Source organism: Amphiprion ocellaris, chromosome 23, assembly GCF_022539595.1.
Source record: "Amphiprion ocellaris isolate individual 3 ecotype Okinawa chromosome 23, ASM2253959v1, whole genome shotgun sequence".
Lineage (NCBI taxonomy): Eukaryota > Metazoa > Chordata > Actinopteri > Pomacentridae > Amphiprion > Amphiprion ocellaris.
In genome coordinates, this window is record NC_072788.1 from 21,220,638 (window position 1) to 21,245,540 (window position 24,903).

Consider the following 24,903-nt stretch of genomic DNA (forward strand, 5'->3'; position numbering starts at 1 on the left):
GCACAAGGGTTTTCTAATCATCAATGAGCCTTTCAACACCATTAGCTAACACAATGTAGCATTAGAACACAGGAGTGATGGTTGCTGGAAATGTTCCTCTGTACCTCTATGGAGATATTCCATTAAAAATCAGCTGTTTCCAGCTAGAATAGTCATTTACCACCTTAATAATGACTAGATTGGAGTTCTGATTCATTTATTGTTTTCTTCATGGAAAAAAATGCTTTTCTTTCAAAAATAAGGACATTTCGAAGTGACCCCAAACTTTTGAACAGTAGTGTATTCATATATCTCTGCCCTGGAGTTTTCTTATAGTGTCACATTCATATTATAACTTCAGTATTTTAACAATTCAGATGTATGAGCAGTTCAGCCACAAAGATATTTTTCCAAATTTATCCAAAGACAAGAAGACAGTAACCCAGTAACTAGATGTAACAAAGCTAACAAAATGAAGGTTAGCTTGAGGCAAACCAGAGCCATTTTGTGTTTTTTCTTTTTGTCATACGCATCAGAATTAGTGTATTTTGTTTTGAATATTTCATTGTACTTCCATGCCTTGAGTGTAGTCTGATTTTAGTAAGAATGAAAGCTGTGTTTTCTTGTTGCACTGTATGTGTAAAAGCTCAATTTTGCAAAAAATGGCAACAACTATAATTTCTCTGTGCGGGACATAATTTTCAAGTATTGGAACCATAAGAAAAATGTCTCTTCCCCAAGAAATAAACTCATATTCCTCCACCACTGCTACTCCTACTGTTCTTAGTTATGATTAAATGACTTCTTATTTTTTTGCTGACTCAGAATGCATCTGTAGAGGTCACATGAATGATTAGATCGTGTACAGTGAAGGCCGTGAGTCTGTCTTTCCTTTTGAAAGAAATCTACTCATTTTACTGTTATTTCCGAGAGAAATAATAAAAATGAGTATCACGCTTGAGTAAATGAAACCTCAATCAACAAACTGGCTAAAATAAGGGAAATATCTATTTGTTATTCGTTTGCTAGTGGTGATTTTCCTTTGGCCCTGACTAAAACTTAAATATTACTGTATACAATAAAAAAACAACAATCTTGCTGTTCTTTTTATATGCAGTCAAACCCAATATTCAACCCTGTTTTTGTGACTTTAGGTTCGGATTTAAGGTGGATTTGATGACTCGTTGCATTTGTTTCTGGTCACTTGTTGACTGGTTTTCAGATGTAATTGTTCAATTAGATGAGTTTTTATTGAGTTTGATACTTATTTATGTGAACATCAATATTGTATTAAGTGCTGTTTAGGTGTAATTAAATAAAAACTGCAAATTTAACTGTGTTAATGTGTTTCTTCTCCAGTCTCACCAGGTGATCCAGGTCCTCCCGGTGTCCCAGGTAGACCCTTGTCTCCAGGGATTCCAGGTAAACCGTCCTGTCCTGGAGCTCCGGGCGTGGCTCCCAGCACTTCCCCAGGCTGGCCTTTGCCTCCAGGACGCCCTGGAACGCCGTCCTTCCCCCTGCCGCCATCGAAGATCTGTCCTGGAACACCTGGAACTCCAGCGTCCCCTCTGGGTCCAGGGAAACCTGCCGGGAGGAGGAGTGAATGAAACAGCGGAGGTGAATATTGCTGATTTATTTACACAGCAACAGTGATAGGAAGTAAGTCAGTGGATTCTTACTTAATGTCCAGATAAATCAGCAACAAGCCTTCATTAAATTCACAGCAGGAGCTACTGGACAGCAACAAGAGTAACAACAACCTGCATCTAGGCCTAAATTTTGAGCATCACAGGCCTTGTGATTGGGATTTCTGCCTAAAAACTGCAGGGACTGAACTCCTTTCACAGCAAATTTTCATTTATTTTTTCCATTATATCCATATTCAAAATATCAGTGACTGTTTCATCCCCAGATATCATCAGGAAATCCAGCTTTTTCTCTAATGAAACTCAGATTTTAATGGAAGATTTTAGCTCATACCCTTTCCCCCTGGATTATTAGTACCAGATTATTAATACATCTACAGCAATAAACAAGCTGTTTGTCCTCCAACAACACTACAAAATGTACATCCAGAGATTTTTTTTGTTTATATTTGTCAGAAGTTTCTACCAGTAAATCTAAGAGCTAGCTAACAGAAGGCACATATCATCTGCATATGTGTTTGCATAGTCCAGCGGCTTTCAAAGATCCTGCATATTTCAGCTATTTTAATCTACATTTACCAACTACTGTTCACCACACAAAGTCCTGGTTCTGATTCCAGTCCACCTAACAGTGAGATGGACCTAAACACCATATTACCTTGTGGTCCAGGTTGACCTCCAAAACCAGGGTCTCCTCTCTCTCCTTTGGCACCATCGAACCCTGGACGTCCAGAACCTCCAGGAAAACCTGGTTCACCTTTAGGGCCTGACAGGGACACAAACAAGTTGAGCTCTGGTTCTTTAGATTTATTGAGTGAAAGTTTTCTTTTTTATACGTTGGTTCTTTTCATAAATTGACAGCTGCTATAATTATCCTGTGCCCTAAACAAACTACAGGAGCTGCATTTTGATGCTAAAGTTAAAATGTGCTGCAAAATTTCATTATAAATGAAGAACTGTGGTGCTACAGAAACATAAACGAACATGTGTATATGGTAAAGACCGCAGCAAAAATCCTTTTTGTATATATTTTAGTGGAAAAGAAATGCAAAAATTCCTACTAATATCAAGACTCATTTAAAATCAGATTTAAAATAACCTTAATGACTTTTTTGTTTGTTTTTGCAGAAAATTCAGCCCTAATTATACAAGCAATTATGTTTTATTTATCCAGTTTGAAGAAAAAACCTCTTCCAATAATACAAATGTTTGCAGCTGCAGTGGTTAAATGATATTTAGCAACAGGAGTACATAAACTTGACTGAATCAACTGAAGAATCTTGAAGAAAAAACAAACCTTATACACATAAACACAACATAACATCATCATTCTAGCTTTTAAATGTGCTCCGATGAAGCCGAAATCAACAGAAAAACACCCGTAGGAGATTTATGTGACTTTTTAAACACGTATATTTTAAATAAGTGCATCACTAAGTAAAATCTGTACCTGGTCGTCCAGGTATACCAGGCACACCGGGGGCTCCATCCTCACCAGGAAAGACACAAGGCAGCACTTGGCCTAGCAGCAGTCATATAAAGGTTAGCATTCACATTTTATACACTTTAATACACATACAGAGTGAAAACTTGGTCGTAATATTGTAAACTACTTTAAATATAACAAATAACTACACACAGAGACAGCAGACGTGCTCCAAATAAAATCTACAAAGACATATTTTATGTCTTTATAGCAGTTAAACACATCTTAAATACTAATCTGTAGAATCACACATTAACAAAAACACTAACTGCTAATAATGTTTTGTTCATGTTTACTGATAATTAATTTCATATCAACAGTCACACAGTGAATTATTGTCCTAGGACTGATGGTCTGTCGCGTCCACTCACGCTCTCAAATAAAAGAACTTTAATTCGGGTTAATCTGAGTTTAATTATGAGAATTACTGTGTGTTGAATGTCGTTAGTAGCAAATTCATCATAATCGCTAAAGGGCAGTTCAAACATTAGAAGATGGGTTGGGTGTCTGCCGTGGCTCAGCTGTTATTACTTCCCTCCCTCCTCCAAAACCCCGTCACTGGTTAAAAGCACTGAGCAGAGCAGGGCTGGAAACATGCGCCAGGTTTCAGCAGCTTCGGCTGGAAGAAGAGGAGGCTCTGACCTGAAACTCTGCCAATCATCGACTGACTCGGCCAGAATGGAATCCCTGAGACTCAGGGAGCGAGAGGCTTCCATTGGCTCGGCCATGAACAAATGATTGACAAGGAGACAAGACTACATTTCCCATGATTACCTGCTTGGACGATTTCACGCAGCCCTTATAAAAGGTTTATACGTTGTAATTAGTGGCTTTAGAGATGATCAGACCAACATGATTATTCAGAATTTGGCATCCTGAAGGGATGAATGGCTCACAACTAATCTAGAAGGCCATTAAATAATACCTAGAAGCCCTTTTAAAGGTTACTTTAGTAGACAGACAATGACTTTCACTTTCTACCATAAGATGTAACTTTGAATGATTCTTTCATGTGTTCACAATGCAAACATGAGATCACCACATCGCTGGAAGATCATTTATTTCCACAGTTGATGCTCAGAAGCTCTAGTTTTTAATGAACATCACTCATTGATTTAATTTTTATAAACAGCAGAATAAAAGGTCTAGCATTTTTTAAAAAGTCGACAGGAACAAAAATCTTGGAAATGAAGCTTCAACCAAAGATTTTTTCTGAGCTGCTGTTTTGTATTTTTTGTGGTATTTAGGTGATTTTGAGGCCAAAACCGGCCCACAGGACGACTTTGCAAACGGAAAAAATTACAGAGAAGACATTAACAGCAAATTGTAAATTCGTAAAACTACAAATTTAAAATAATTTCTAGATCTGGACAAGTTGTTTTGATCATAAAGCAAAATACTGTTGAGTCTACACCGCGATCTGTAAGTTGTAATGTGCAAATGACAAATTGAGGGATAGTATTCTGAAATTAAACTTATTTTTCTTCAGAAATTTCTGGTTGTTCATAATGTTTTGCAAAACAATATTTAATTCAGTGCGAATATTTTCAGAATGTACTCTTGTGCACTACAACATAGGGCAAATTTTGAGTTATTTATAGTTTATCGTGCTGTTATTTTACTGGTCCAGGCAACTTGAGATCAAATTGACCTGTATGGCCCCTGAACTAAAATGAGGTAAAGCTAACAATTTTTTTTTTATAATTAATGATGTACAAGCCCGGTTCTAATAGCGTGCTTAAGCATGTCTTGCAATGTTCTTTTAGTATTTTGTAGCCCCATTAGAAATGTGAATAATAAATGTGTCAACACTTACTTGTGAGTACTGAGGGGAGTTTAACCATGATGTCAGTCTGCATAGATTTTTAGCTGGACAGTTTCTACAGTGTTTGTTTAATGTATTTATAATGTATTAATCTGATTATTAAAAACACCATCACGGTTCCAGTTAGCATCATTTTGCACGTCTACTATCACCAGATCATTCCCCACCACAACTTCAATTTCCACAAGTGCAGCACAAGTTCATCATTAAAGAAGAGTTTGCATAAGGACATCCAAATAAATCATCTATACAGTCAGGCGATTTGTTTTGTAGGTCATGACTGTGAAAAACAGAGAATGGCTAGAATATTCCTGCAAGAATGATGCTTCATTTTGGTCGGCTTGTACAAATTTTGAGACAAAATTCTATGGAGATGATATATTTCATGATGACATTCTTTTCCTATCACAACAAGCAGAGTTAATGTCTACTAATGGGACAATAATCACTTTTTTTTTGTTGCAAATTACATAATTTTTAGGTGTCTACAGCTATGCCCCGTCTTATTTCAGCTGCACCCTGATTTTGTTCTCCAACTGGCCCAGACAAAAGGCTTTGAAACAGCATTTAAAACTTCCATCCATCCATCATCTATATACCATTTAATTGTCATTCGGATCGCAGGGTGGCTGGAGGCTATCCCAGCTGACTTGGGGCAAGGGGACACCCTGGACAGGTCGCCAGTCTGTCGCAGGGCTAGCATTTAAAACTTCATCATGAAAAAGAAGCATCATTAAAAGTCGCATGTTTCTTTCCATTCTTGGGGTGCTCTGTTAGGATTGGACTCTTTCAAAATATCATTATTAACCCCTCAGCTTTGGCTTTATCTCCACTCTCTCTCCAGTTTGTTTCTTTAAAATCTCATTGCATCAGTGCAGTTACAAAGTCAGGATGCTGGGCCCATTAAAGCTGCCTACATTGTGAACACGTGGTAGAACAGTGTGATACGATTCAGTGGGTCTGGCACCGTTTTGATTCCCATCTAACGTCTTTCCTTTGGTTTCCTGCTCCACTGCTTCGTTGGATATTCTTTGAATCCACCAGTTTCTGCTCAAACGCTACAGATTCTGATCCAGGCTCTTTAGTCTGGCTGGTGGATGAAAAAGTTAGTTACCCACCCGTTCCCTCTCCGGCGTCATTAACCCCTCCACAGCTGTTTTCACCTGGACAGATACACGTGCACAGGTAGGTCAGAGAGATGGAGGGATGGATGGATGGAGAGAGAGACAGATAGACAGAGAGAGAGAGAGAGAGAGAAGTAGAAGATGGCAGCATACAAAGCCAGTCAGGGTCATTTGCATGCGCCAATTAAGCAATTCATTCTTGTTTTCATCAAACAGATATCAGCAAATCAGCAATCAGTTCCATTCAATTAATTCAAGGCTCATTCAGTTAAAAGCAAAAGCATATTAAAATGCTCGCTTCAATGTCAAAGTGCTTAAAAACAGGTTATTACGATCAGCGGGCGAGAAAGAGGAGGAGAGACACTGGTTTGTAACGAGGTCAAATCACTCTCTCTCGGCCCCTGTGAGCGACAATAACCATCGTATTAAAAGCAAAATGAATCAGATGTTTAGCATTAGCATCATGGTATGAGAGCACACATTCATACTGAGGATGAGTGGCCAGCTGTTGCTGAAGCCTTGTGTCATTTAGTCTCAGAGAGGAAGAACTAAGGAAACTGTTAATGACGCTTACATTTCTTGTGTTGGTTGCTTTTAAATATATACACACATAAAAACTCTAACGCAGTGATTAAAGAGGTAGAAAACATGGATTTGTAAAACATAGTGCCATGAGTGGTGTTAACTAAGATTTCTCCAGATGCCATCATGGTTATTATTTAGCCACTGAAGACTCTAAAATGTTCAGTCCACCAGTTTAAGTCCAAATCCAGCCACAAAATTTACAACAATGTGTAGAAATGAATTCTTTCATTTCTGCTTTATCTTAAATATATGCTGTGAGGGTTTAAACCAAGGCGCAAATTTCAGGGGTAAAAAAATGTTGCAGATGCAAACTAGTAAAAACTGCAGTTCCTTCAATGTCCACTTGAGGCTCCATAAGTGAGTTAATTCCCTGTAGACATCCACGTTAAAATTTAAAGCACAAATAAACACTTTACAGACTGGTACAGAAACAGTTTTGGTTTCTAAAGGTTCCTTGTACATTTAGAACAAGTGACGGGTTTAAAAGGCTGCTATCCTTTAAAAAAAACATTCAAATTATACAATTTATGGGAGCCAGAAATTGTAAAAACAGAATGAATCATTTGATTTGTAATCTTCTGACAGTCCAACTATTCATCTGTAAAAAAATAACCAAATCTAAGCTTAAAATTGTGGTATTTCATCAAACTGCTCTATTTTTTCCAGAAAAAAATTCTAAAGATAAACACCAGATTCTTGGAGAAAAAAAAATTCTGCACTCCTTTGTGCAACCGTGAAGCTGAGTGACTCAGCTGCATCCATGTGATAAAAAACTCAGGGAAAGTATGGCTGAACTGTAATGAACTGCAGGCTGTGTTTACACAGAGCAGAGATGAGACAAGTATGGAAATTAATTCAAAATGTAAATTATCCATAATATGTAGTCACAGTTGAAAACACTGTGGACATCTGGAAAATGTTGCACATATTGATTGCAGGATTTTCCAATTTTCTGGAAAATAAATAATTAAATACATTCAACCTTTACATCACAGAGGGTTTGTCTTATAGTCAACAAACTCACACAGGATGTAGAACAGCTGTTAAATTGCTTTTCAGTCTTTTTTCATTCTCAACCTGGGCGTCTCATTGGATGAGGAAAAAAAAAGTATTTCTTCCAGATTTTGATTGGCTTCAGAGAGAAAATAAGACAACACAAAATCACTGTTTATGTTCGCACTCAGGCCGTAACATTTCTGTATTTCAGAGAATCACGACCTAAAAATGCTGAGAAACACAGTTGTAAACAAGGTTTTCTTGACTGAATTATCAGGGAAGCTGTTTTGAAGGGATGAAAACATCAAATCGTGTCCGACAATCTATCTTAAAAATAAAAAACATCAGCATTTCTCAACCAAACACAACATGTCTGGAAGCTTCACTGGTTTGTAAATTAGAATTTTGACCAACGCTGCCATGTCAAATCTTCTCACCTCCTCTGAGACTAAAGAAGCACAGTAGTTGTTGCGCAATCAGCAATTACAATATCATCATTGTGCATCAATCAGTCGACTAATAAAGCAGTTTATGGCTGCAGAAGAAGTGTATAAGCACATTAATGGAGACCATTAATCATGTAGTTAACAGTGTGCTGCTGCAGCCGAGGCATGAAGGGCGAAAAGCTGCTTTCACAGAGAAAATCTGACGAGGGCCATGATGTCCCCTTTCAGGTCTGAGAGAGTTTGGCTGCTTCAGTGAGGCAGCTGAACCGTGTGTCCCCTAAAAATGTCTTCTAATGGTTTTGCATGTTAGGATGATGTTGCTACGGTGACTAAAGTACATGAAGGATGGGCAGTGATGTGATGATAAGGATGTGATTTCACCCTGTGGGGAGAATACATGACGTCCACACACTTTCTCTCTCTCTCAAAGTCAAAGAAACACTCACGAGCAACACTTCCTGTCTGCTGTTCCTCCCCGTCATCACTTACCTCTCGGTCCAGGCAAACCTGGCTGCCCTGGCAACCCTGGTATACCAGGGTCTCCGGTCTCTCCACGAAACCCGGGGGTCCCGGCGTAGCCGATGCCGGGCTCACCGGGGCCACCGGGGCGTCCCTTAGAACCCGGGAATCCTGGGAATCCTTTCTCTCCAACTGTGCCGAAGCCAGCATCGCCCTGGAGAGAAACAAAGGGGGTAAGAAGGTGTGAAAAGCAGAAATAGAAGAAAGAGAAAGAATCCTAATTTGTATACTTTCCTCAAAGAACTTTTCAGACTAATTTGAACACTGCGTGTCTCAGTACTCACTGGAGGTCCAGGGGCTCCTGGGAAGCCAGGTAGTCCATCCCTGCCAGGTTTTCCTGTTTCACCTGTAGGTCCTCTGGGTCCAGAAGCTCCCAGCTCTCCTTTCACCCCCAAACCCAGGCTGGGGTAGTACGAAGCCCCCTTCTCTCCTTTACGACCGAAGCCGCCCCTCTCACCAGCACGACCCTGCAGACGGAAAGAAATGATGTTTATTAGCAAGACTTCTGAAAGCTGTATACAATCAACCTCAACAGTGCTAAAAACATCAGCAAAATACTCCATTTAACAGTGTGTGCAAAAAGTTTACTCACAGTAGATCCTGGAACACCATTCAAGCCGGGTGAACCACCGTCGCCAGGCTCACCCTTTCGTCCAGGGAATCCGGGGCTGCCGTTGGCTCCTGGAACTCCAGGTAACCCAGGCAACCCTGAGACGCCTCCTCCGAGACAGCCACAGTCACCAGGGTCACCTGCAGGAATCAGGAAGATGATTAAAAAAACATGTAAATGGGGAAATATGGAATCAAACAATGTGAGAGAAGAAGTAAGAATGTTTCAAAAGGAAGAAAAATTGTGTGATTATTTGCATGGAAAACATGAGGACAAAACTTTTTCACATAAAACTGAATGAAAGAAAACCAACAATTTTAATGAAGATATCGAGATTACGATGTAATTAGTTGACAAAAATGGGAATTTCCTGTGTTAAAAGAAAAGGATCACATATTTTCTGCAGAAAACAAGTCTGTAGCTGACGCTTGTGACATCCGTGGTGATTCTCAGTTAGAAAATCTGACTAGAAGCTGTGTAGTTAGCAGTTTTTGCACTGCAAAAACAGTGATATATACATTTATACAACAAAGCAATATATAAATGGAGAGACTTGGTATTTTTGAAACTGTAGCTAGTTTTGGCTGGAGAACAAGACAGTGATGGACAGTTTCTGAAACATAAACAGAACACAGGGAATAAAAGTCTTCAAGCACCCTCTAGAAACACAGAATTAAACAACTGCAGAAAGATTGTGAGGAAAGACCCTGTGTGCACCTCTGACGCCTCTGAATCCTGGGTTACCCGGATCTCCTCTGGGCCCAGGGCTTCCAGGCAGTCCAGGGAAACTAGTGGCTGGGCCTTCAGGAGAACCTGTAAGCACACACACATAAACAATTACACACTGAATGAGCCACAGAGTAACTAAAAAGAATATAAAAATCTGTTATTTATAGACTTTACACTGTTTGAACTTCAGCTGAATTGCACTGACTGACGTAAAATGTAAAAACATTGAATATTTGTGAAATCCCTGTCTTGGTGGAACTGATTTTTATTTAAATTTTTAAAATTTAGATTATGCACTCACATTTAAATGGTGAAACGATACAAACAGGGATCTTTTAAAGCAGCACAGTGCAAGTGGAGCTTGATGTCACAGTGTGAAATCAGGGTTAGTTTGCTCTGTTTGGTTGTCAGATTTGACAGAAGGTTTGAGCTGCTGCTGAAAGATGAAAGGCTTATTTTTAAAAAAAAAAAAAAAAAGCATTAAACTGTTTATATCATATTAAAATACAAAACAGCATCAACTAATTCAGTGATTTTACATCGACTACAATGACAGAGTTACGAGCCGCGTGCAGAGCATGTTGCAGTTTCATCTAAGTTGTGCAAATAAGTTTGTCACATGCAGGATATTTGCTTCTGTTGCATAAATTCTGTGTTCAATTGCTCAATCAAAAGTTCCTGTTTGATTATTATTAGCCCTTTTTGTTACATCCACAATCACATCCTGTGCTAAATGTGTTTGCGAGAAAACCAAATGCAAGAACTTTTGCTGCAAACACTGACTGCTGCTATTGATGTAAAATCAGTGAATTACATCCACAGCAGGGCGACACCTTGTGGCCAAAGATGAGAGAAGCAGCTTGGAGTAAGAGACTCTCACATCCAAGTCTGAAGCTGCTCTATACTTACCACCACTCCCTGCACAGAGCTCAGCGCGAAAATTAAAAAGCAGTTTGGCAGTTTAGACACTGCCTGCTGAAAGGGGAGTTTGTTGTTTTTGAATGTCGCTTTGTCAGGCTGAATATTGCCATAGCAACCATAGCAATATGGCTGCCTGTTGGATACCTGTAGGACTGACCTTTGGGCCTGACAGGCCCCTCAGGGTAGATGACGCAGGGTGGAATGGAAATGCCTTGGAGGACAGCAAAGTCAGTTAAAGTCTATCTTATCTTGTGCTCTTACCGATGGACTGCCTTTTATTCCATGAAAAATGACAAAATTGATTCTTAATTATTTTATACTAAATCACAGCACTGTGCCAGAATGACACTGTATCAATAAAACAAATTATCGCCAACTCCCACATGATAATGAAGCATCATTCTGGCATGGAATGATGCTGTATCATTATGTAGGAGTTGAAATCGAAACAGGAGACAACTTAAACAACAGATATAACACATCCAAAAAGGACGGAAGGAGGTTTAAGATAAGACTATAATTGTAGAATTAAAAATACTCTGTTCATCTGCTTCAGTTCTCTTAAATCAGTCACATAAGTCTTCGTCCTGTGAGAGGTGAACATCACAGTTTCATCAGTCGATTCTGTGTGAACATACCAGAGACGCCCTGAGGTCCAGGAGGGCCAACGGGTCCGGGGAGTCCAGGGGAGCCTGGAAGTCCTTCAACGCCGTAGGTCGGTGCACCGGGGCTGCCCTTCTCTCCTTTTGGACCCGGGGTCCCAGGAAAACCTGGGGATCCGGGACGACCTGTATCCAGAAATTCATGTTCTGCTGTGAGAACACTCAAACCATCCCTTTGGCGTGTCTATTTTACTGCTAACTCTTCATACTTTGTGCATATTACCTGAGAAGATGCCACCTACTCCCGGCGGGCCTGGAGCTCCTGCAAATCCCGGAGCGCCCTGCTCTCCAGGGATGCCTGGGAGGCCACCGAGACCTGAGTCACCTGGAGGTCCTGCAGCCAGAAGAGACGGTTAGATGATGAAACATAGTTTACAGGAACAATGTAGGTTAGTAGAAATGGATGAATCTGTGTGTTACCTTGAACAGAGGTGCCCAGATTGTTGACGTAAGCTGGAGGCCCTGGGAGTCCTGGTTCTCCCTGGTCTCCCTGTCAGATGCACAAACAGATGAAGAGAAAATACCACAGCAGAAGACGCAGAAAGGAAAGGTTTGAGCAGAAGAAGCGCTGATAGGATCCTGAAACATTGAGGGTGTAGCCCAGACCACAAGTCTTTACATTTTAAACTCTTGATTGCACAATTTTTGCTTAGTTTTACTCAATTATGAAATCAACACAGTGGCTTAATATTGCTGTTTGACCTGACTTCAGATTACACAAAGGCTTTTAATGGGAAAAAAATGTTAAATTCCCCAAAACTACCAGATCTCTAAAGCATGTTTGAAAACAAATCACATATTCAAATCTCCGTTCATAACTAAGGCTGCCTCCCACTTTGAAAACTTCTTTACTATATTACACACATTAGTATGCAACAAATATTAAACACTTAGTATGTTGTATAGAACTAAGACACAATTTAATGTAATGTGTGACAGTACATTAAATTGCCTTCAGTGTGTGAGTTTACCTTGGGTCCAATGTATCCTGGCTGGCCGGGGAATCCTGGATTCCCTCTGAATCCCTGAGATAGGAAAAACATTTCATTTAGTTTACATTATAGCGTACAGGTGTAAAGACTGCAGAGTATCTTAATACGCTGTGTACGATTTAGGCCCTAATAAGCCACTAAATGTGCTAAAATACACACAATAGTAGAGTTGAAGGTGAGGAATCATCTGTTTCGTCTGTTATTGCCTTACCGAAATACAATTTTAAACACCTTTTACTCCATTTTCCTCAAGGATTACCTTCACATGTTTTTTTGACAACACTTTTGACAACTTTATTTTCTGCAAATTAAATGCTAAATATCTAATGACCTCAGATAAAAATGGTGTACAGGTGCACATTAAATTAAAAACAAGTGTAAAGTAGTTCAACATAGCAGCACGTGTTATCTGTTGCCATAGTAACCTGCAGTTTATTTCGTGCTATATGGTCTTAATTGAAACCTGCAATGTAACAGCTCATTAAACTCAGTGTTTGGTGGTCGCAGCTCTACAGATCCTACCCGCTGTCCTGGAGCGCCCTGAGGTCCGTTAAACCCTGGAGGACCCTGTCAGGAGGGACCACAAGCAAGATCCACCACAGAAGAAGAGGAAAGAGGGAAGTTAAGAGGCTAATCTGAGCACAGAAGAAATTATTCTAGCGAGTAGTGCCTCCAAGTACAACACAGCAGAAATCAGAAGTCAGGAGTCTTACTCTTGCCCCGGGGTATCCGGGGATGCCCTTCTCTCCATATTCACCACGATAACCGAAAGGTCCCTGGAAAACAAATGGCAGGATTTCTCTCACTTATCTCTCAGCTGCTTAGCCAGAGTTTCCGATTCTCTCCAGCTCATTTTGCAGGTTTGTTACAATCATTTTTATAATTGCCTGTGCAGGAATTATTGAAAACTACTCACCGGCCGACCTGGACTTCCTGGGAATCCTCGGACTCCCTTTGGACCCGGTTCACCCTTTGAGAGAGACAAAGAAGAATCAAGGTGATCATTAGAATGGCATCATTTTATAGCAGCTTATCGGATTTATTAATGAGCACCATTTAGAGCATCCAGACTTCATCTGGTTTCTTTGTATCAAGCTTACCTTTGTGCTGTAACTTCACCAAACCGCAAAGGAAAACAACAGAAATTGCCCCGTTAATTCTCGGGCAGTTTTAATCCATGAGGGGGTGTGTTGTGTTGAGTTTGAATTTCTGAGGAATCCCAGGTGGATATTCCTTCCAAAAGGAGACCGAGCTCTGCTTTTATGTTAGACAATTGAAGCAACCAGCTCATTTATTTCAGGAGTGAAGCTGATCTTCAGCTCGTTTGATGCAGAAAGTGGCTACTAAGCATGTTTCAAGAACCATTTCTGATTTTTATGACAGCCACCAAGTATATTTCACCACATTTGAATTATTATTAATATACTATGAAGTGACATTAAAGTGTTGAGCCGAATGTTGGAGTTTTTAGTGTCCAAGTTGTCTCTCTTTTAACCTGCTAGATCACCCTGGAAATTTACGTTGCACAAAATACTGTTGGTGATGCAAAAAAACTCCAATATTTACATGAATTTCATTTTTATTTGGCCAAACCTAAAGTGATTTCCACGTGTCCCTCATTATGGAACAGTGTCAAGCTTAAATGCACTTCATGAATATCAAAAATGATCATCTCTGGACCATTTGACAGCTCCTTTTAACCAGAATATTTTGGTATATTTTCACAGCTCTCCATTGAAGCAACCTGTCCACATAAATGCTTCATTTTATGCAGAAGAAAAGTCCAACAACCACAGATTATGTTTAAGAAAGCTGGTTAACAAGGAAAGCTGATTTCATGCTGCTTCTCTTTCCTTAATGAGCTTAGTCACTACAATAAATGAGATGGAGGCAGCTGCCAAACAATATAACAGGAATTTAGTCACTTTTTGTATTAGAAAATAGCTGTTTGGCATCAAAAAGTGAAATGCAAATGCTGTTAATCCACTATGGAGGTCCATGTGCAGGCATCAGAAAATACCTGAGGTAACACATATTTTTGAAATGATAAAAAAAATTAATTTAAGGCAAACTCAGAGAAAAGGCCGTCCAGTACTGTGGTAAAAACTAATATCGTAATCTATAATTTACAATTTTAATTAGACTGACATAAAATGCTAGTTTTTGTTAATTTTTTTTCAGATCTTCCTTTGACCTGGTGAAGACAAAGAGATTTATTGTTTATTTTAGTGTCTCTGTTCCACTTCCGGATGGGATTTTTGGTGGAAATTTTAAAAAAAAAATTGCCTTAACTGTCCTTAAATGCTCCACCTGATTTTTTGAAACATTTACTGCAGGTTACTGTGCAACAATATGACGATTACATGCATAAATAAAAACACAGATGTGGCCAAGAGTAACTGGAATTGTTTAAAAATAGTGGCACCAAGTAAATGTGACTCTCAGACTTATAAAGGCAACAATATGATCCTTAAGTATCATAATATCACAAAGTAATGTTGTATTTAAGAAGCTACCCTAAATTTGGCCGTCGTTTCTCACATTTTCATCCAGCATTTGACAATAGAAGCATTACCAGACTAAGTTTGTGTCAGGAATTCAATCTAATCCCATGAAATATCCACTGCTAGTTTTCCAACAAACCTGCTTTCCTTTGTCTCCTTTGGGAAAACCCACAAACTCGACAACGCCATTGATCATTGGCTGGCCGGGGTCGCCGGGCAAGCCCACGTCGCCCTGGATACCGTAACCAAGGAAGAGAGAGCTGTTTACAGTTGTCACCAGCTTCCTGATCGGCTGGTGAACGAAGAGGGGAAGAGGTTTGGGAGGGACTGTTGGCCGAAGGATGGAGTCCACGAGGTCGAGAAGAACGAGGAGAGGAGCAAGGGGCAGTTGGGACGGAGTCGGGAAGCTGGTCTTTGTCACTTTGGCTTGACGGATGTAGTCAAAACTTAGATTTTTATGTGTTTTAATGCAAAAAAACATAATTGTGGTGAGCCAAAGGAGCGTACATCAACCTCAGTGTAATTTATTTAACAAGAAATCAACGTCATCTTTTGGCCTAAATTCTGTCATTTGGTTGTTTTGCTTTGTTTTCCAGCTGCAACTTAATAGGTTAAATTTGGAAGCTCAGTTGCTATGACTTGAACTATTTGGGATAAACTCAAGGATTTCAATTACTAGCTTCCTTTAGGATTCGCTTCTTCTTTGCCCTTCAAATAGTGAAGTTTTAGCCTTTAACTTTACAGTAAATACATCATTTTTCATCCTCATATCGAGCTGAAGTATCTTTCGATTTTGGTGAAGGCTGCTTAGTGGATTTGATCGACTGCAAACTCCAGTTTTTTCTACTTAACTGGTATTTAAATTCGGAAACAAAAGTGCAAAAAACATGGTTCCATGAGCACTGTGTGTGCAACATCCATATTTGTTCTAACTTTTCTGCAGCGACAAAAAGAAAAAAGGAAGAAGGTGACATCTAACAACATGATCATGCTTTAAATTTGGGTAAAACATCTGCTAAAGTTGGAAAACTTGGTAAGTTTAAGCCAATTTTCTTTGAAATAAAGTTGCAGCAATGCTCATTTGAGAGGAATCACGTGTTAAGCAGATTTAAGTTTAACTAGTGGCCTTAATTTAACTCCTTAATCTATTTTGCTAATTTTAAGCCAATTTAATCGTGTTACCAGTTTGAAGCAGTTCATTTAAGTTGGTCAAACAATTCTCTTTTTGGATATCACATTAGAAAGTCCAGTTTTGCTTGACTAAAACCAACATGAAAATTAATCATCAGATTTATATGATTTTAACCTTCTTTTATATAAAATCATATATACAGACATTGTGTCTTGATGCCTATAAATTTAATTAGTTTCTGTTGGCCTCCGTCATGCCTGCTGGTAGAAGGTGTGAGGAAAAAGATGCTGGTTGTGATGGAGACCGAACTCTCCCCCTCCTCACCCCAAACCTCCCCCTCGTCCTTTGGCTCCTCGTTCTTCAACACCGGCACATCGTCCCCTCTGTGGCTGTAAAACTCGCTGCGATCACTGCTCCTCTTCCTTTTTAAACCTTTACTTTACGGCCTGCTGCATTCCTTTTTTAACCAATTTTACACCGAAACCCACCGCATCCTTGTGTGTCTGTGTTTGTGTTGTTCAGCGCTACAACCTTGGCTCCTTCCCTTCCCTCTGCTCAGTTACCTTATCTCCTTTGTAGATAGTGAGCGTTTGTTCGCCACTTAGCGACCCGTCGCCGGGAGTACCACTGGGTCCGGGAAGACCCACGTCGCCCTGGAGTCCGAAATACACACAACACACCGTTAGCCAATCAGGAAGGGCGAGGAGGAGAGGAAACAGGAAGTGGCAGAGAGATGACAAAAATGGAGGAAAGAAGGAAAAAGATATACAGATTGTAGACTAAACCGCCAAAAGTATGTGGACATGTTGAACTGTGGGCCTCAACCTGCTGCAGGTGTGACTTTCTGTCAAAGCATCTTATCAGGTGAACGTCTTAATTTCAAGCTGGTTAACAAGTAAAACTGATAACTGCCATCATGTTGCACATTATCTCTGATCTCAGTGATCTTGTGTGTTCATAAATAACTTTATTTTGACAAAAACACCTGATTTCATGCTGCTTTTCTTTCCCTAATAAGCTGAGCCACAACAATATAAGAGGATATGAGTTGTTCCTTGTGTTAGAATTAGCTGTTTGGCAGCAAAAACTAAAATACAGATGATGTTAATCCACTTTGGAGGTCACTGTTCAGCAACAGAACATATCTGAGGTTAAACATATTTGGAAGGCTGCAAAAATGAACTTAGGGCACATTTAGTCCAGTACTGTACTGTATGATTACATGCAGTAAGTTTAACAAAGAAGGAGATGTGTGTGTTGCACAGTGTGTGCTGCAGGTGTGACTTCCTGTCAAAGTGTCTTGTCAGGTAGAAGTCTTAATTTCTTACTTTAAACTCCATTTCTATTTTTTGTGATCACACAAGCCTACATCAGAAGTCTCTAGGTATAGACCTGTCTCCTCTTGTTCCTTTATCTGTGTCTGACTGTTTTCCAATCCCGCTTTACAACAACCTCAGAAAAGCAATCTACCGCATTAAAAAAACAAGTTTCTCAGAGGATTTGGATTGTGCGGTAAGTCTGCACTGCTAGATTTTCCATTTTAATGCAACCAAAGTCACATCCTTCACTTAGCTCTTGTCAAGATGAACAATCAGTATGAAGAAATACAAACAAGCAATCAAACAATACTGTCAACAATGTGGTGCAGTCAGACCATTCTTCAGTGAGACTACTGCTCTCTGTTTTGTCTTGCAGTGAGATCTGTGGACACCTCTGCTACTTTCTCCTTCCATCTGGTGTCTTTCTCCCTCTTGCTTCTCAGGTGTTCACTATTATTTAGGGATGGAGGTCTAGTTTCTGTGGCTTTTGTTTGTTTAGTTATTTAGACCTCTGTGTCCTATGACTCATACCGTTACTGACCCAGCGTCTCTCAGTCTTTTGGTTCCTTTTGGCCTCCAGATTCAAGTCATTTCAGTTATATTTTGCAATTATTTGAAAATGAAATCATCCAATGTCTTGTATTCACTGTGTATCATATGCCCATGTATCGTTCAAAAATTTGGAGTCCCTTAGAAATGTCCTTATTTTTGAAAGAAAAGTATTTTTTTCAATGAAGATAACATTAAATTAATCAGAAATACACTGTAGACATTGTTAATAGGGGTACAGAGACCCGTTTCCAGCAACCATTACTCCTGTGTTCTAATGCTACATTGTGTTAGCTAATGGTGTTGAAAGGCTCATTGATGATTAAAAACCCTTGTGCAATTATGTTAGCACATGGATAAAAGTGGGAGTTTTCATGGACAACATGAAATTGTCTGGGTGACCCCAAACTTTTGAACAGGAGTGTATATATTAATATATACCTAGGGGGGCAAAGAGAAACTTATGATTTACATAAGGTCTGAGTTAATACTGTCATTAGTGGAGTTTACAAAACATAAATTAGAAAGAGAAGGTGAAGTTCTTGGGAGATTGCATTGGTTCTGTAGTAGAACTGATCGCTGCATTGAGTCAACCTCTAACTAATAGTTTTTTGTGTCCATTTTACATCTTTGTTTTTAAAGGTGAAGCACTTTGTGACATCTACTCTTAAAAAGCAATCGATAGACACAAAAACACGTCTGTCAGCATACTTTTGACCAGATAGAAAGAAAGAAAGAAGGAAGTAGAGCCTTGTTTGCGGAGCTTGACTTAAGATATTTGTTCAAATATGTTTTTAAAAAATGTGTTTAAATCGATGAAATGCAGGAAAAACATCAGGATAGAGGAAGAACTGCAGAGTGAGATGGGAAGAAGAGAAAGAAAAGTTGAGTTTCTTTTCAAGCCCAGGGCTAAAAGGGAAACACAAATGCTGCACAGTTTTACCTAAACGACTACAATATTGTACTTCAACAGTGGATCCAGCTGTTTCCACGTTCAGCTCAGCCCTGAGTCTGTCTGAGGTCAGTGTGTGAGCGTTTGGTTGGACATAACATGCATGCAGTGTGTGAGCAGGATGATGGTTAGTACTCGTGTGTGATTGGTCAGATGAGGTGGGTGGGGAGTGAGGAGTCAAGGAGCAGGCGAATGAACCGCAAATCCCAGAGTTCACCGCCAAACGGCCCAAATGCGACCAAGATGGGTGAATAAAGCTAATACAGGAAGCAGGAGCGAGTGATTCCAGCGCCCAGTTACAGTCCACAGATCGTCCTCCAGAGTGACAGCTCAGAAATTCACACTTTTTAATCAACACTGATGTTTGCCTTTGTTGCTTTTGATCAGAAATTTAACAGCTAGAATCAACTAAATGCCAAATTGTGGCCTAGACCTGGTGAATTTCGCTCAAAAAAATTGGAAATTAGAGGTAAAATCTCTGAACTGTCATTCAGCAGTAAAGGAAATAAGTGTGAGGCCACTAGACAATGAACAAACAGCCTGGAAATCTGAATAAAATAAGAATTTAATAATTGTAGCTGGGATTTGAGGAGAAACAAGAATCTAAATTTGAATTTTGTAAAAAGCTACTCTCAGGGAGTTTGTGTTTGTTTCAGTGGCAGCATTCAAAAGAACAAAACCAGACTGAATCAAGTTGAGGCTTCACGTGATCTTTTTATCATACAGGAAACGGATGCAACAATCAGTTCAATCAGGGGTATGGAGGGAGGATGGAGGAGGATGCAGGGATGGGTGAGGTTAAAACAGGGGAGGAGGGATGTGAAGGTTGTGAAGCCACCACCAGAAAAAAATTCAACATGCACAGGATGTCCAAAAAAATGTATTTTAGACACAAACACAATCATGCACCCAGCTAGAGCACTTTAAACCTGCTGGTTAACATCGGAGAAAGTGTAGAGTCCACAATAATTTAGTAGAAAATTATAAAGAAGATTCTAGTATAAAGAGAACTGCTTTCAATGTCAGTCATGTGGAAATCATGAATTTGAATTTGTTCCAGATCAAATGACTTTTAGCAATGAAATACATATAAAATCACCCCAAAAATCCTGTAATCTGAGCATTAATCAGCGTGAGGGATGTAAAGACCAATGTGTTGGGTTTAGTGACATCTAGTGGTGAAAACACAGATTACAAGCAACTCCATCAAAAACACAAAAATAATGTTTGCTCCATTTCTGCCAATAGATCTTTCTAAAACCAACTTAGTGGTCATTTAACTAACTGGTTTATCATCTGAGTCAAGTAAAATTTATCTATTTCTGTTGCGAGGACTAAACCAGTTTATGTTTTCCCTTTATGTCAGATGAAATCAAAGCTTTGCGGTGCATTTTTCCATTTCTAGCACCATTTTATCAACTCCAATAGCAACTTAACTTGATTTTTAATGTGAATTTATTGGAAAGTCACTGGGCTAGAAATGTTATCTTCTAGTGGTGTCCAAAACAGAAGGCAAAACTGTGAATAGAATCAGACTTTGGAGTGAACTTTCATGCAGGAAGGCGGAATTCAAATGGTCTAATTTGTAAAATTAAATGCATTCCTGCGTGGAAAAAGATACACTTTATGCCTCAAATGTTGGATTTTGAGTTTTGTAGTTCAGTGTTGTGGGCTCTACACTTCCTCTGACATCTGAATCCATCATAAACTAACACCTGAGATGCAGATACAATTTCCTCAGTCGCACTCACAGCTGATTTTACACAAAGATAAACATCGATTCTATGTGTGATTGGATTTTACATGTTTTAAATCATCATTCTGTCATACTTAGAGCTGAACTATGATTCCTGTCTTGTTTACTGTCTATATGAGACTAAAAAGCAGAATAATGTTTGTAATTTCTGTGAAATAATTATCAGTCTACTCGAGTTCTTCAGTTAACAAATCGTACCTTGTCTCCTCTCTCTCCTTGATATCCGTCACTACGGCTCCCCTAAAAACAAAAAGGGTTAACGGCATGTTTCTGGACCAAAAAAAAAGAACGAACAAGAGGTGTTTTTTTTTTTTTTTTTTACCAGTATGACTTTAATCTGCATTTTAACATTATTTTATGTGACTTACCATCAGCCCTGGAGGACCAGGAGGACCAGGTGGGCCCTAAAACACATCACACGGTCAGATATTCACACATAAAGTCAGCAAAAATAATATAATACAGAATGAGCACCAATGCCGTAATGATGGTGATAATAGAATGGGAAAGACACAATTTGAGTGTTTTTTGTCATTTTCTACCACAAAAAAATACAAAAAAGCTCAACCCCCACATTTAAATTGAAATTTATTATGAGTCAGTTAAAACCTGTACGAGAGACAAGATGAGGTCAGTGATTTTTTTAAATAAAATTCTGCAAATTATGAATATTTTGCACTTTAAAAACCTTGTGCAATATTTATTTTGACTAAATACTAATACTCAAAAAATCTGTGCAATACCACTGACATGTGTAATAATGTTATTTTTAGAACTAGTACTCATGTATATCTGAGTTTATTTTATATTCCTTACATATTTGCTGCTGTAATAATGCTAATTTCCCCACTGTGGGATAAATAAAGGATTATCTTATTTTAATTCATTATTTCATGATATAAATAAAGTGGTTTTGTTAAACTTTAACTACTAAAACATTCCTTTGACCAGAGAGTCATGGAAGCAGAAAAAGCAGGAAAAAGAAATGGGTCAGTATCATATTGTATATATAGCTTATATTTGAATGTTTGTCACGTTAGAATAAGATATATTTAATGTAATGCCATGATATTTTTAAGGTTACAACATATTTTCATGTTACTGCATGACAATTGGAGATACATTCATGTTAAATTAAGTGAGATTTGACTCACGGAGTAACCTTCAGGGCCTCTGGGACCTGAGAAACCAGGTGGACCATCAGGACCTCTGATACCCTGCAGACAGAAAACACAAAGATAAAAACACATTGCTCACCTAATTTCTAAATGAAAATACAAATTTATCTCTCATTATTTCCCATAAATTAAGACACATTAGATTTAAAAGACATGTCAAAGAGCTCTGTTGTGTTTTTGTGTCTCAAAGAGAATTTATGGGGAGATTGTTGTGTAGAAGAAGTCTTACAGGTTGACCGTCAGCTCCTGGTAAACCTGGTAAACCCTGGAGAAGGTAACAAGAAACAACGGATTAGTAAGTGAACAGTTTTACCAGCAATCCTCTTCAACTCAGTAACGTCTCTGTCGTGTTACTGTAGCACCCCCTGCTGGACAAATGTAATGTTGACAGTTTCCATAAAAGAGGGGAAGTAATGTTAACCCTCCTGTTGTCCTCATTTATGGACAGCAAAAAATATTGTTTCCTTGTCTGAAAAAAAATTCAAAAATTCAGCAAAAAAGATCCCAAAATTTCTGAAAATTTGCAAAACCTTCAGGAAGAAAATTGAAAGTTTTCCTTAAAAATTTTGTTTAAAAAAAATCCCCAAATTTGGCAAGAAAATTCTTGTAAATATTTTCAAAAAATTAGGAAAAATCTTCAAAAAAAATCCTAAAAATATCTAAAATGATTCCAAATATATCACTGAAACTTTTAATATTTTCTTTAAGAACATTCACAAAAAAATCAACCAAAATCCAGTGAATTTCGCTGGATTTTGGTTGATTTTTTTGTGTATGTTCTTAAACATTTTTTTTTGACATTTCTTTTTTTTCCACCAAACACTTTTCAAAAATTTCCCCAAAAATGTTTAAAATGTGGACATCAGAAGTTATTTTTTTCACATTTTCAAACGGGTCAATTTGACCCGCAGGACAACACAAGGGTTAAAAAAAATGTGCAGAATATCAAACACAATAATTCATCAAAACATCTTGTGCACAAAATGTGGTGCAGCTTATTGAAAATGTGTTTCTAACAAACTTAATGAAATCCATATAGAATTTTTTAAAGATTTCCTAAAAATTTACTAATAAATAGACAAATTATTGGACTTTTACATTTAAGAAAAAAGCAAATCTTGTCTTTTCAAGCTTGAGAAGTCAATTTGACCAGAAAAAGAGCATCATCTGTCCACATTTATACAGTTTTAATTCAACTAACAGCAACGTGGACGTGTTGTTCTAAGGTGGAACTTGACTTATACCAAACTTTCACGACTGTTTAAAAGTTATTCTGTGTACAGAAAGAAAAGATCAGATACATGGAAAGTGCAATGAAAATAAAAATAATGAACAAAGTGAGGAACAAGTGAGAGAAATAATTGATGGAGTTTTGTCACAGGAGCCAGATACTAAAAGATAAGCTCATAATTCCTGATAATAATATGTTTTCAATTTTTATTGTGGTTTTAGATTTACGTTTCTAAAATCCAGAGAAGCATGTTAGACTTTTTGATGTTTGTTCATCAAATTTTATCCAAGTGCATCATGTCGAATACAATCTTGTGCTTTAAGTAATAGAATGAATTTAAATAGAAACTAAGTGCAAGCAAAGTGATGAGAAATTACATCATTTATTAGAGCCAGAAAATGGAGAAACGGAAAGAGTCTGTTGGCAAAATTAACCAAATCTGAGCTTAAAAATGTCTGAAAAACTTTTAAAATTCTCCTAACATAAACCATTTGCACTAGATTCTGTAAAAAAAACAAAAACAAAGCATGAACATCTGCATCTGCAAGTGCAGATTTTTATGTTTTTGGAGATAAACGTAAGATTCCATTTTTCCTAGTATTGGTAAAACCTGTGGACACTTGTAAAAACGTTCTGCATGTAATTTTATTTTTTTGTGTTGTGGACTTCATATTACAGTGAAAAATGAGCCACAGAAAGAAACCAAAGAGTGAAGTGTGCGTCGTCAGGGTGAATTCTTACCGAGATGCTGTTGCCATCGGAGATATATCGAGGTTCTCCTTTCTGACCTTTCGGCCCAGTTGGTCCCTGTTGGAGGAAAACAAAGCGTCAGCATCCTGCAGGACTCATCGGATCAAACATCAGGAGGTGAAGTTGTCCTCACAGTGGGTCCAGGGAAGCCCGGCGCTCCGGTTCCGAAGCCCGGAGCTCCAGGTTCCCCTCTGGTCCCGTTACATCCGTCCAGGCCAGGCGATCCTCGGCTGCCCTCCTGACCTGGGTGACCCTGCAGGGCAGCGTAAATACGACAACATTGACTTTAGGAGATTAAAAAAACACAAAATGACTCCTGATTTGGTTTATCCTCAGTCATTCTGCCCTAGTGTGATGAACTGCAACCACCAGATTTCTCAATATTTGAACAAATCCAAAATATTTAACCAGAAACCAAACATTTTTTTTCGAAGATTTTGATTGAAAAACAGTATTTCTGGGTCTTTTGGACGTAGACAGGAGTAAAGTTCAAGTAAAGAAATACTGAAATCTTTTTTATTGTTTTATTTGCAGAAGCTGTGAATTTTGAACCTATTCAGTCACACTAGAACTAAATCACTTTACTGTTATTTATATAAATTTACAGCCAACAAAGTGCTTCCCAATAGAAAAATAAATGTACCTAAAAGTTTATACATTAATGAGGAACCTACAATGTTATTTTATATATAACTTAGCTGAATTCATTTAAAACTTGAGGATAAACTGATTTTAACTGCTTCAAAATTTCTGTCATCAGTTTATATAAAGATATTTTACTGATAAAATAAGAGTTTTGGCTCTTTTTTGATCGTATCACTTGCTCATGTCAGCTACATTTAAGAAAAAAAAATAAGAAAAGCAGCTTCACCTTTGTTTCTTTTTTGTCTTTCCTGGTAATTTTTAAGTTGAAAGAGTTTTGCGTTGTCACAGTGGAAGCTCAGGGGTCAAAATAAAAACAGAAAATCAGAGTGATTTCAGGCAAGTACCTTGTTGTGAATCAAGTGTAATC

The 24,903-nt window shown here is 38.4% G+C and overlaps 1 protein-coding gene across 3 annotated transcripts in view; it reads right to left on the bottom strand.

Annotated features, from left to right (window-relative positions):
- Positions 1-24,903, bottom strand: part of col4a6 (collagen, type IV, alpha 6) — a 145,952-nt gene that overhangs the window by 13,521 nt on the left and 107,528 nt on the right. Inside the window, exons 7-29 of one of the 3 annotated variants that reach the window (XM_023280498.3) lie at positions 24,025-24,144; positions 23,883-23,948; positions 22,140-22,175; positions 21,887-21,949; positions 21,101-21,136; positions 20,931-20,972; positions 16,720-16,809; positions 13,437-13,490; positions 13,234-13,296; positions 13,043-13,087; positions 12,500-12,553; positions 11,949-12,018; positions 11,752-11,862; positions 11,505-11,654; positions 11,024-11,077; positions 9,934-10,029; positions 9,199-9,356; positions 8,891-9,073; positions 8,577-8,760; positions 6,055-6,099; positions 3,076-3,147; positions 2,284-2,391; positions 1,345-1,563 (exon numbers count right to left, since the gene is read on the bottom strand). In XM_023280498.3, the coding sequence (XP_023136266.2) occupies positions 1,345-1,563; positions 2,284-2,391; positions 3,076-3,147; positions 6,055-6,099; positions 8,577-8,760; positions 8,891-9,073; positions 9,199-9,356; positions 9,934-10,029; positions 11,024-11,077; positions 11,505-11,654; positions 11,752-11,862; positions 11,949-12,018; positions 12,500-12,553; positions 13,043-13,087; positions 13,234-13,296; positions 13,437-13,490; positions 16,720-16,809; positions 20,931-20,972; positions 21,101-21,136; positions 21,887-21,949; positions 22,140-22,175; positions 23,883-23,948; positions 24,025-24,144 (2,119 nt within the window). The remainder of the gene's footprint in view (positions 1-1,344; positions 1,564-2,283; positions 2,392-3,075; positions 3,148-6,054; positions 6,100-8,576; positions 8,761-8,890; positions 9,074-9,198; positions 9,357-9,933; positions 10,030-11,023; positions 11,078-11,504; positions 11,655-11,751; positions 11,863-11,948; positions 12,019-12,499; positions 12,554-13,042; positions 13,088-13,233; positions 13,297-13,436; positions 13,491-16,719; positions 16,810-20,930; positions 20,973-21,100; positions 21,137-21,886; positions 21,950-22,139; positions 22,176-23,882; positions 23,949-24,024; positions 24,145-24,903) is intronic. The other 2 variants (XM_035952917.2, XM_035952916.2) reach the window with 2 other exon arrangements.